An 11,638-nucleotide genomic window follows, 5' to 3' on the forward strand; every position below is an offset into this window, starting at 1 on the left:
ATATAAAAGGAAGAAGGTCAACCTCTTGTCTGCACCACCTTTTTTTCCCTTTAAAAATGTCAATAATGTGTTTATCTGCTCAAAAAACAATATGACAAACTCGAACAAATTCCATTTTTCAAATATTCTCCATTTGACTATTAAAACAAATCTATATGCTAACTGTATGAGAGAAATTCTGACCTCTTCTGCAATCAAAGTTGAAGGACTGGTTGTTAATTTCCAGGATGGATCTACTTGAAGAGGCATTTGGCAATAAAAACAATAGGTTTCCCGCCAGTTAGAGACCGATTTTTACAACAATATGTGGATTTATTTTATTGTATATCATAATATATAGTACATATGATAATGAATTATTATATTGTTGGACAGAATAATGTGAATCTTGCGAATTGGCTGAATCGGCTAAGTCAACAAACAGTAAAGAGAGTGGAGTGGTTAGATATCTGAAGGGAATAATTGGGAACATTCTTATTTGTAAACAATAAAAAATGAAGTAGCAGATATACTTATAAATAGTTTGTATTTTGTTATAAATAGTTTGTATTTTGTTCCTTTTTGGAGGCCTTCTCCTCTGTTTGTAGGCCTTAAACTTTGTTCATTCTTTTATTTTATTTTATTTTATTTTTTACAATAAAGGAAGGGATTAAACAATATTTGCATGAGAAGCAACAGATATACAAACTTTCTATTTACAATGTGCAGATTGGTATGGGATATCCAGATAGCTGATCTTTTAGGACTTGTTTGACAAATGAAACAGTTTGAAGTATAAAGCTTGTTTGGGGGTTAGGCCCCCTAACTTTATTCTAACAAAATGGTCATATACAAGAGAAGGTCAGAAAAGACCTGAACAATAAGACAAATGATTTTGATCCAACCCTTCACCCAAAAAATGAAGACAACCATAACCTAGAAGCTATGAATATATATATTTTCAACCAAAAAATTTTGTATCCGCAACTCCCAGCATAACCTCACGGTCTGGCAATAGTGAATGTATTAGAGAAGGAGAGAGAGAGAGAGTTGTAGGTAGGTGGAAAGTTTGTGAGTAGTTGGGCACAATAAGATTGTTGGGTAACTGATCTAAAATTGTGAAACACACTTTTGGAAACATGGACTTTTCTTTTTTTTCCTTCTCAAGCATAAAAGAGGCATTGCTAACGATCCCACGCACATTTTTTGTTGTTTCAACTTTCAATTGATTGGATACAAATAATGTCAAAAAATGTGGTTGATTCCATAAGTAAGAGAGAGACAAGGGGGAGTCAATGGTGTTATAGTTGAGATACAATCGAGCACCACCACCAGAGCTAGAAAATTTTGGCTAAGGGGTATTAGTTATGAAGTTTTAAATTTTTAAAGATAATCAATATATATATATACTGTCACACGTTAGAACTAGAGTGGTGGTTGAATATTGCATTCGGCATATTAGTCCCCATGATTTTAGGACTTTGATTTCTAATAAGAACTTGATTTTTTTGTTTATGCATGAATTACACTATGGTTTATGATCTTTACATCTCAAATCCATGGGTCTCAAGCTATCTTTGCATATTTGGGGCACAATAGCGATTTTAATTCATGGTTCACAAATTGTTGGTCTCAAGCTATCTTTGCATATTTGGGGCATAATAGGGATTTTAATTCATGGTTCTCAAATCAACAATTTGTTATAACTATGGATTTTGAATACCTCATCTTAAATCCATCATAGAATCTAAAAATCCAACTGCCCTTGACCTATTATGATCTTTGATCCTTAGGATTTGAAACTCATAGATCTAAGTTCCCACTCTCTACCCTCCTATTTTCTGAAAGTATGTCACATCAAGTCTATGCGTCCAAAATTAAAGTAATCAAACACCCCCTCAAAGGTAGCGGAGCTACCATGGGGCTGGAGTGGGCAACTACCCACCCTAGCTTGTGTAAACCTTTGTAAAATTTTTATTTTATCATGTGTTGAAGTCAGGCTTAGCCATCTGAGGCATCACATTAGACTCAAACCAATGCTTTGTACTTTTAAGTGCACCCAATCAATTGCAATAATAAGATGAGTCAGTGCCCCTCAACTAAAACTTTTTGGCTTTGCTTATGCTCAAAGCTTTTTTTGAATAAATTTTTTGTTTCATGTAGTTCTCTAGAACGGACCACTTAAAAGGTTCTTCATATCCTTTAAAAAGAATGCTTAAATTATTCTCTTTTTTTTTTTGTGGCATTCTCTAAGATGTACTTGATGTGAGATATACTTATTATTTCATGAAATAACTAGATGTTTTTGTGCCGACATAAAATCGAGAAAATCTCTTACAAATCTGAGAAGAAAGAAGAGAAACATTTCGATATTCTTTTTTCCTGTGATTGACGCATGAGCATGCTGCAGAGATCATTTTTCAACAAATTATTCATTAAAATGATTTTCCTGTTCACCAAACCCTCTTTGTAAAATCAAAAAGCTGTATGAAAATAAGGAAATAACAAATCAACTACTCATCTTTCAAGAATATTAAATAGACTCTCGACATTTCTCTATTACTCTCAAATCGCTGCTTCCAAATAAAAAAGGTTAATCTATAAGTATAATTTACACAAGTCTCTTTTTTTGGATCGTATTACACAAGTCCCTTTGTAGAAACAAAATATCTGAAAAACAAATTTATTTATTAAAAAAGGACCCTTCTTGTCCAACGACGGACGTGGCTCGTAAAACAAAATATTTTATTTAAAAGGGGATCCTGATCCGACAGCGAGGAACACGTCCTGATCCTTGTCTGACAGCAACGGCAGAGGGTCTTTATTTTTCTTTGTTTTTAATTATATATTTTGTTTTATAGGGTCCGTTGTCTCCTTAAATTAACATTTTTTTTGTTTGAAGACAGCAATTTAGAAATTATAGAGAGGACCTCGTCATGTCCCAGTTCCATAACAAAGTTCGATGGGCTATGGATAAAAAATGACCAAAATATCCTCAATAAAAAATAAAAGATAGGGTAAAAATGGGATGGGTTAAAAAAAATTCATAAAATGCTTGGTCAACGTCTAAGTTAAAAAATTTTAATCGACCGGTCTCTGACTTTGTAGGTCAAGAGTTGGCAGACACAGACCGGGTTTAAAGTGAGCACTAAATGTTGCTGGACCCAAGTCCACCGAAAGATCTCTGGCATTGACAGTGGCCCACACTAGCTTCATTCCTAGGGTGTTTAATCTGTGTGTTGGGAACACACAGCCTAACTCATAACTTAGAAATCATTTTCATAATTGAGTACCTATTTGTCAGACTTGTAAAGTTAGGCCTTGATCTATTTATTTGCGAATTTTTATTTTTTTTATTATAACTTTTTGAAAGTAAATGAATAGAAAAATTTTACCTTTTAAAAGAAGTGAAACATTTGCCCAAAATAAATGTTTACCTTGCATCGATTGGCTTCTTAGAGTTTCACTATACCATATATAAATAATGCTCCTTGACATGCAATTATTGTGCAATCAAATACTTAAGGGTTTGAATATTTATCATCCTTCTAATTAGTTTCTAACTCAGAGCTTCTCTTCAAACTTATTTCCAATAAAAAAAATAATCCTCCAAGTTGAATATCCACTATCCTATAACAAAACTCCTCTTATACCGTAGTCTCACCTAGTCACTCATTAAAAATATATTTTATGTAATGTGACTGATGGGTTAGGTAAAATCTAGTCTTCAGCTAAATTTTCATAAATGCAATTCTTCTGAACTACAAACACAAAACAGTGGCTAGTTGATGGGCATCACTTTCCATCCAAGTCATAAAACCCAGAAACTAAGAGCATAAAAAAAAAAAAAAGGAAGAGGGTGGGTCCTTCTTGGGGCACACTCTCCTATAAAAATGTATAACATACTTTTAAGATAAATAAATAAAATAGATCCATGCTAAACCTCCCTGTTATAAAAAACCCTGTATAATGAGAAGAAAAAATTCGGTATGTATATATATCTATAATGATTTTGCACCTAAGCTTTCATTCTCATGTACAATTTTTCAACCACAAATATGTCCACATCCTTCTCTTTCAAGGATAAATAACCTCCAAGATCTTCAAGCACTTCTGCACTCTGTAAAGTTTGAGATTAGTAATGGGGGAGGAGAAGGATGTTGCTCTGGAGGAATCCCTTCTATCTCCAGCTTTTGATGGAGAAAAGATCGTCGTCAAGGTCACTTCCGCAGACATGATCAACGAGGTCAAACTGCAGTTGCAGTTAGCAGGTCCACTGGCAGTCGCGAACCTTCTTCATAAATGCATACAGTTGACATCTATCATGTTCGTCGGCCATCTCGGAGCTCTTCCGCTTTCCGGTGTCTCCATAGCGACTTCCGTCGTCAATGTCACCGGCTTCAGTTTGTTGGTATATGCGAGAAACATTGGCATAACTCTTATACGCATGAACACATTCAAAAATTTGAGATAGATGACATGAAAAAGGCAGCCACTTAGTTTGAGAAAAGTTTAATTGCCATTTGATCTGGTTCTGTGATAGATTATACCCAATATTCAGGAGATCCCTTTCTCAATTTAGACATGATTTTGTGATTCCCAGCATGGTGTTTTTTTTCTTTTGATTAGGATAAGTTCAGATACATACAAAAAAGAATGCCACAAGAGGACTTTTCATAACGTCACCTATACCAGTACGAATTTCAACACCATATGGAAATTTTCTTTTGTAGGTTTCAACCCTTGAAGATCTCAAGCGCCAACTCATGTCATCCAGCCTACCATCACTGCAAGACCTCTGTCTGTCTTCCTCCCTGCATTGCTTTCTGATAAACTATTTCTCTTGGCGTTGACAGATGGGAATGAGCAGTGCACTGGACACATTGTGCGGACAGTCCCATGGAGCAAAGCAATATCACATTCTTGGTGCACACCTGCAGACAGCCATTCTTGTCCTCTCGATCCTCAGCATCCCCTTCTCTGTTCTCTTCGCCTTCACACAGCAGATTCTCATGGCGGCCGGGCAAGACCCGGAGATCTCGAGAGAAGCGGGGATTTACTGTAAGTGGCTGATCCCAAGTCTCTTCTCCTATGCCCTCTTGCAGTGCGAAACCAGATTTCTACAGGCCCAAAACATCGTCTTGCCTACGATGGTAAGCACCGGATTCTGCACGCTGCTGCATCTTTTCACCTGTTGGAGTCTGGTTTTCCGAACTGAGCTCGGCTTTAGAGGTACGAATTTCCTCATCTCTCTCCTTCCACGCCAGAACATCAGTCGGGAGTCAAAATTGTTGGGCTGGATCGAGGATCCAGATCAACCGACAAAAAAGAAAAGCGCATGTTCTTTACAAAAATGAAAATGAACGGCTTTGATAAGTTTGGTGAACTAAAACTGAATTTTAAAGGGGAAAAAAAAGGCTGAAATTGAAGGACGCTTTTTTTCTTCTTTTTTTTGTGCTGGCTTTTGGGTATTACTCTTCTTGTTATTGAGGAGAGAGAAAGACAAAAAAAAGACAAAGTTATTGTTCTTCATTTATTCATCAAGTTATTGAGGAGAGAGAGAAAAAAAGAAAGAGTTATTGTTCTCCATTTATTCTTGAAGTTATTGAGGAGAGAGAAAGAAAACAAAGAAACAGTTATTCTTAAAAGAAATAGTTATTGCTTCTCCATTGACTCTTGAAGGCTTGAAGCTATTAGAGAGATCAAGAGACAGAAAGAGATTGTGAAGGGAAAAGATTTTATTACTGTTTGGGTTTTTCTTCTATTTTTTTTCTCTTTGATTGTTAAAGATTAGGCAAGAGAAATAGGGTTTTTTGTTATTGGAAAATCATCAGTCTCAATTGAGTAATATTCTTCCGCTTTCTCCTGTTCATTTGCATCATTGCTTCTCTATTTTGACGATTCTTGAGCTTTTGGAGTGTAAGCATTATATATTGCTCTCTTGTAGCTGTTTCATATTACATAGTGGATTTATGGTTGGGTTGTTTCATATTAAATAATGTATTTGTTGTCGGGTTGCTTTCAACCTTGTGGTTTTTACCTTTCATCTTGAAAAGGCTTTTCAAGTTAAAATTGGTGTTTCTCCCTTACCTTGCTTGAGATTATCTTTTCATTGTTTGTTTCATTATTATGCATCATTATATATTTGTGAAATCTCTTAGATAATAAGGATTTTATTTTTGGAGCTTGGGTGGAAGAAGTATTTTGTGTTGCTTGTACATGAGATAGAAGTGCTTATTTAAGGGTTGTTTTGAGTCATCGCCTTCAATTGTAAAGTACAATCATTCGGATTGTGTCTGTTTTTACCGACAAAAATGTCATTATGCATATTCTTTTTGGCTCTACCACTTTATATGAGAAAAAATTACCACCATTAGATGTTACTGTATATGAAACCGACCTTGAATTAACGAGGTTCCTTGCAGGTGCTGCGCTGGCCATTTCGATCTCTTACGGGGTAAATGCACTGCTGCTGGCAGCGTATATCAAAGTCTCTCCCGCATGCAAAAAGACTTGGACTGGTTTCTCAAAGCCTGCCCTTAGAAGCATTCTCAACTTTCTCAGACTGGCAACACCTTCAGCTGCCATGCTCTGGTAATGTTCATTCAAGAATATATATATATATATAAAAGAGCGAGAGAGAGAGAGAGAGAATTGATCGCTGTTTGACCATCATATATTAAAATTGATGAGAATGTGGAGACTAAGTTGAAAATACAAAGAAAAGAGAAAAAAGAAACAAATGAGTTTCTTTAAACAAGACACCTTGCCTCATTGAAGGGTAGTTTGACTATTAAACCACAAATTTGCTCATATATTTTACAACTTCTAGATGCCCTTTTGCTTAATATATATATATATATATATGTGTGTGTGAAAAACTAAAATGTGCCAGCTATCTGAAGCAACTTTGCTGGGGATGTAAATAAGTTGGATTTAGCATTGGATCCATCTTTTTTACAACTTAAATAAATTCTTTGTAATTGGGTTGGCGTCGATCTCAAAATCGGACCCTCTTTTCTAAAACAGATATTTGGATCCGATAACCATAAGGCTGATCACTGATCAGCAAGATGTTTATTGAAGTCCGGTCAAATATTGAGTCTCGGTTTCACAGTTAGTTATGAAACTGCATTTCAAACTTGTAGTTGGTGAATGATCTAATCTGATTTGTTCTATAATCACACCCACTCAACGGATTCAAAACCAAATGGGTAATTGAATATACCAAATATCCAATTCATTTGTATCTCTACTTCCAGCTAGGGGCACAATCAACGCCGTAATTGCGTGCATTTTGTTAAAAAAAAAAAAAGTATTTGTTGAGGTAATTTGTTCTTAATTTGAAGGCCTCACATTGTTGAATTTCTTAAAAAGACTGCAGTTTTCTTCATAATCAGTCAACCAAGGTCCAACCTTTTAATTTTGCGTAGTTTGGGGTTCAGCATGGTTGAAGGTAATGTCAACACCACCGTCTCGTTGAATGTGTATTCCTTGTTGAGGCCATAAAAAGCGTTTCTCCAAGGAGAGGCGATATATTTAGAAGAAAATTGAAATCTGGATGCTGCTGGATGCAAGAACATAGTTAAATGCTACATAGACCATCATTAGATACATCATGAACAGTTGTTATACCATAAACCATTTGCTAGGGCTTCCGTTACGTAAAAATTTTACAGCTGGGTTTTAAATGTTTTATCATATGATAACATCTGGCAGCTACATCATGATATATATGTGAGCATGACTCTGGTTTTGTAGAGTCACCAACCATCTAACCAAGATTATTCAATGTATTAGATTATTCAATGTATCATGATAGACAATTAAGAAAAAAGAAAAAGAAAAAAATGGTAGACATTTTTATCATTTAGCATTAGTTCTTACGTTTTTTTCAAGGTTTTCCTTCAACCATCCATCTATATTAAATGAACAAAGTAGCTGTATGACTCTCTATACTCAAAATCACTGTTCTCACATTTACATTGTCTGTATCTGTTCATTTACTTTACTCTTTTTGCAATTTGTCATCATTCTCACACCCTGTTGGAGCACATTATCAATGTCACTTCATCTACTTTCATCCCTTTGACCTTTTGTACACCCTGGTAGAGCACATTGTCGGCGTTTGTTCTTCTACTGTGTTCCTTTTGCCTTTCTGTCATCAATTTCACGGCTGAGATTTCGTTTGCTTTTTGTCTTCATTTTCACAGCTTAGAGTGGTGGGCCTTCGAGATCATGATCCTCATGTCTGGACTGCTCCCTAATGCCGAGCTCGAACTATCAGTGCTATCCATCACGTAAACTCATCTGCCCTACGACTCCCTTGTCTTATTGAATGTATGTGAAGTTCACATGATGAAGAAGCAGACAAAGTAAAATCCAACATGCTAAACATTACTAACGGTCACGCTCTCTATGTGTAGCCTGAACACAAGCTGGGCTGTCTACACCATCCCAGCGGGCCTTGGTCAAGCTATAAGGTACAAACCAGTGATCAAGGACATTCAACTCTCTGTTATAATCTCTTCCTCGTTCTCCAATTCTGTATTGAATTTTTTCTTAATCTCCTTTCAGTACAAGGGTATCAAACGAACTCGGTGCGGGAAAACAGCAAGCCGCGCGCCTAGCCGTATATGTCATGTTGCTTATAGTGGTGATAGAAGCTGCATTTGTTGCAATAACCATAATTCTGGTTAGATCAGTCTGGGGATACGCCTACAGCGACGACAAAGAAGTCGTCAAATACATATCATATATGACGCCGCTGCTTGCAACTTCAACTTTCATGGATGCAATCCAGTCTGTGCTTTCAGGTAAAAGAACTGAATACTAATCAGTTGTTATCATAGGAGCATTAATGTTATTTAAATTGGGAGATATGAGACTATATGAATACTGCTATGAATACTGCCTTTCAGCTGTTGGATTTGATGAGGATAACATGTAAGTTATTGTGTCAAATTCCCCTCCGGGTTGGCGCAACAGACTGGGCCGGGGGTTGGTAGGAGGCAAGTATTTGTCGACCTCCCGTGATGTCAATTTATTGTGTCATAAAGGGAGAGAATACTGATGTGTAAATGATGGCGAGAGTGTTACCCTGATGCACCAAAAGCATGCATATAAGTTATTGTGTCAAATTCCCGAAGAGGTTGGCACAACGGACTGGGCGGGGGTTGGTAGGAGGCCAATATTTGTGTCGAGACCTCCCGTGATGTCAATTTATTGTGCCTTAAAAGGAGAGAATACTAATGTGTAAGTTGAACGATAGTGAGAGTGTTAGCCTAATGCACCAAAAGCAAGTTTGGTAGAGAGTGGGAAAAATGGTAGGGTCATTGACTCTTATAATGGAATACTCATCCTACTCAAAGGAAGTTATTGTCAAACTAAAACAACTGTTTAGCAACTGTTTTTGAATCCTTCCAAAAAGTTCTTACAAACATGATAAGTAACGAGTTACTTGATCCCTTCTAACACCAGGTTTTGTCAAAACTAGTTTTCTTTCAAAGCCACTTGATTTTGTTGTCACCCAAGCATACTGAAAACACTGTTCACATGCCGTTAGCTCGCAATTGAATGCCACATTCAAAAAATGATTTTACAAAAACCGGGTCTCGTCACCTGATTTTTTGACCAGTTTCCAGAATTTTTTTTTTTTGTTTTTGGTCTGGTGAAAGAACTGTAGTTGGTGAGGGGCATATAAAAAAGGTGCTTTAGTCCTTCGATCCTTTCCTTATCTTCATATCTTCAAGTTCAGCTTTGCATTTTTCTTTTCCACAATTGCGACCACGTTTCCCATTTTGTATATCTAAGAATGTTTTCATTTATATGTAACTCTTCTTATGTAGTCATCTTTGATGTATTGGTTTCCCTAGGCGGGTTTGTTCTTTTCTATGCATCTCCAAAGGAAAATTCAGAAAAGCACTCAAACTTTTTATCATTTTGACCTTTAGGTATTGCTAGAGGCTGTGGTTGGCAAAAGTTTGGCGCATTGGTTAATATTGGAGCTTATTACATAGTGGGAGTGCCATCAGCGGCTTTTTTAGCATTTTTTTTCCATCTAAGTGGAAAGGTTAGTCTCCATATCTTTCTTCTCTTCAACTCTGTTACATTATGCAGAAAATATTATTTAAATTTACATTAATATTATTTATTATTAATGCACATTTGTGATGTATTTATCAACCACAGGGGCTTTGGATAGGAATAATGTTTGGGACTTTCACGCAACTTGCCTTCTTTCTCTGCTTCACACTTTCTGGTGACTGGAAAAAAGAAGTAGCTTCTCCACTGAACCCACCTCTTATTATATTAATTAGTCACTCTCCCATCCTTCACTGTAATATGCATTTCATAACCTGTGTCCTTCTTGGTTTTCCAAAACTTAGAAAGTGACCCATCCAAGGTTCAGAAAATTTACAAAAAAGCTGCATAACTTTTAAGCAAATAATAGATCATCGATCAAGTTTTTAAGGGTGAGGATTGTTAGATTTTTAACATTTAAGAATGAGATCTGAAAGACCCACCTTTGGTTGAATATTTGATGCTTAACCGGCCTAGCTCGAACTCGACTCGGCTTGTCTTTGGGCCTAAGTGGCACTGTGCCTTCTAGCATGTTGTAGGACAATATCAAACTGCTCACTCTTCTTTCGTTACCGGCCCAGTTCGAACTCGACTCGACTCGTGTTTGTGCCTAAGCAGCACTGTGCCTTCTAGCATGTTGTAGGACAATATCAAACTGCTCACTCTTATTTCATTACCGGCCCAGCTCGAACTCGACTCAACTCGTGTTTGCGCCTAAGTAGCACTGTGCCTTCTAGCATGTTGTAGGACAATATCAAACTGCTCACTCTTCTTTCACATGCAAAAGCTTGGCAAGATGGATTGATTCGTCGTGTCTGCAAACTGAATCTCATTCGGGAGAGGGAAATTAATTAGATCTCTTACACTTTGGCTCTGATTATCACATTTATGTTTCAGGCGAAGGAGATAGAAGACAAAGTTCAGGTCCTCAGCTTGTCAATGGAGTGTGAAGATCCTTTGATTAATACCAAATGAAGAAAAATCATTTTATGATTGTTATCAACAGAACAGCAAAATACTACATCATGTGAAGACTTTTTGGAAAGCAGGAACTAAGCCATTATATCATGTGTTAAGTTCCCTGCATTTTCAAGATCGAAGTATGAATCCATGTGCAATTTTCGATGCAATTTATGTTAAACATTAAATTATAAAGGATGATATATAATATCGCACCAAAATTCACTGCGGTGAACGATAAAATTGAGAAATAATAGAGCGAGTTACTCGAATAATTCTGACACACAGTGTTCCAAAGCATGCAAAGTTTCTATTACCATGAAACACTGCGTTTCATAGAACAAAAAGTTTATATGGGGATAAAAAATTTGACAAATTGGTTAATAAGGAAAGGAAATTTATTTCATTTTTTCTCAGTTTACTGCAGAGTTAATTTTTCCAACAAATTATACATTGTATTTGCTTTCATTAAATATGTGCTATTACTGGCACGTGAAGACTTTTTGGAAAGCAATAACTGAGCTCTTATATCATGTGCTCTATTTATGACTTCAAGGAGCATCCTCTGATTTTGAAAATTTTAAGTTTAATATATAAATATTTCTGCAAACTACAA

General features: G+C 36.2%; 1 protein-coding gene across 1 annotated transcript; it reads left to right on the forward strand.

Moving 5' to 3' along the window:
- The first annotated feature begins 4,139 nt into the window (after positions 1-4,139).
- Positions 4,140-11,058, forward strand: LOC116248642 (protein DETOXIFICATION 16-like). The gene is made up of 9 exons (XM_031621548.2): positions 4,140-4,390; positions 4,836-5,211; positions 6,405-6,573; positions 8,193-8,279; positions 8,406-8,462; positions 8,557-8,795; positions 9,933-10,051; positions 10,171-10,257; positions 10,960-11,058. Exons 1-9 carry the CDS (start codon positions 4,214-4,216, stop codon positions 11,035-11,037), a joined length of 1,389 nt encoding a protein of 462 aa, XP_031477408.1. The 5' UTR covers positions 4,140-4,213; the 3' UTR covers positions 11,038-11,058.
- The last annotated feature ends 580 nt before the right edge of the window (positions 11,059-11,638 follow it).

The sequence above is a fragment of the Nymphaea colorata genome, chromosome 2, assembly GCF_008831285.2.
Source record: "Nymphaea colorata isolate Beijing-Zhang1983 chromosome 2, ASM883128v2, whole genome shotgun sequence".
NCBI lineage: Eukaryota > Viridiplantae > Streptophyta > Magnoliopsida > Nymphaeales > Nymphaeaceae > Nymphaea > Nymphaea colorata.

Coding starts and splice junctions, on each gene's coding strand:
- LOC116248642 (XM_031621548.2), top strand. CDS start 4,214: ATGATCAACGAGGTCAAACTGCAGTTGCAGTTAGCAGGTCCACTGGCA. Junction 4,391..4,835: donor TCACCGGCTTCAGTTTGTTG/GTATATGCGAGA, acceptor TGGCGTTGACAG/ATGGGAATGAGCAGTGCACT. Junction 8,280..8,405: donor CTATCAGTGCTATCCATCAC/GTAAACTCATCT, acceptor CTCTATGTGTAG/CCTGAACACAAGCTGGGCTG.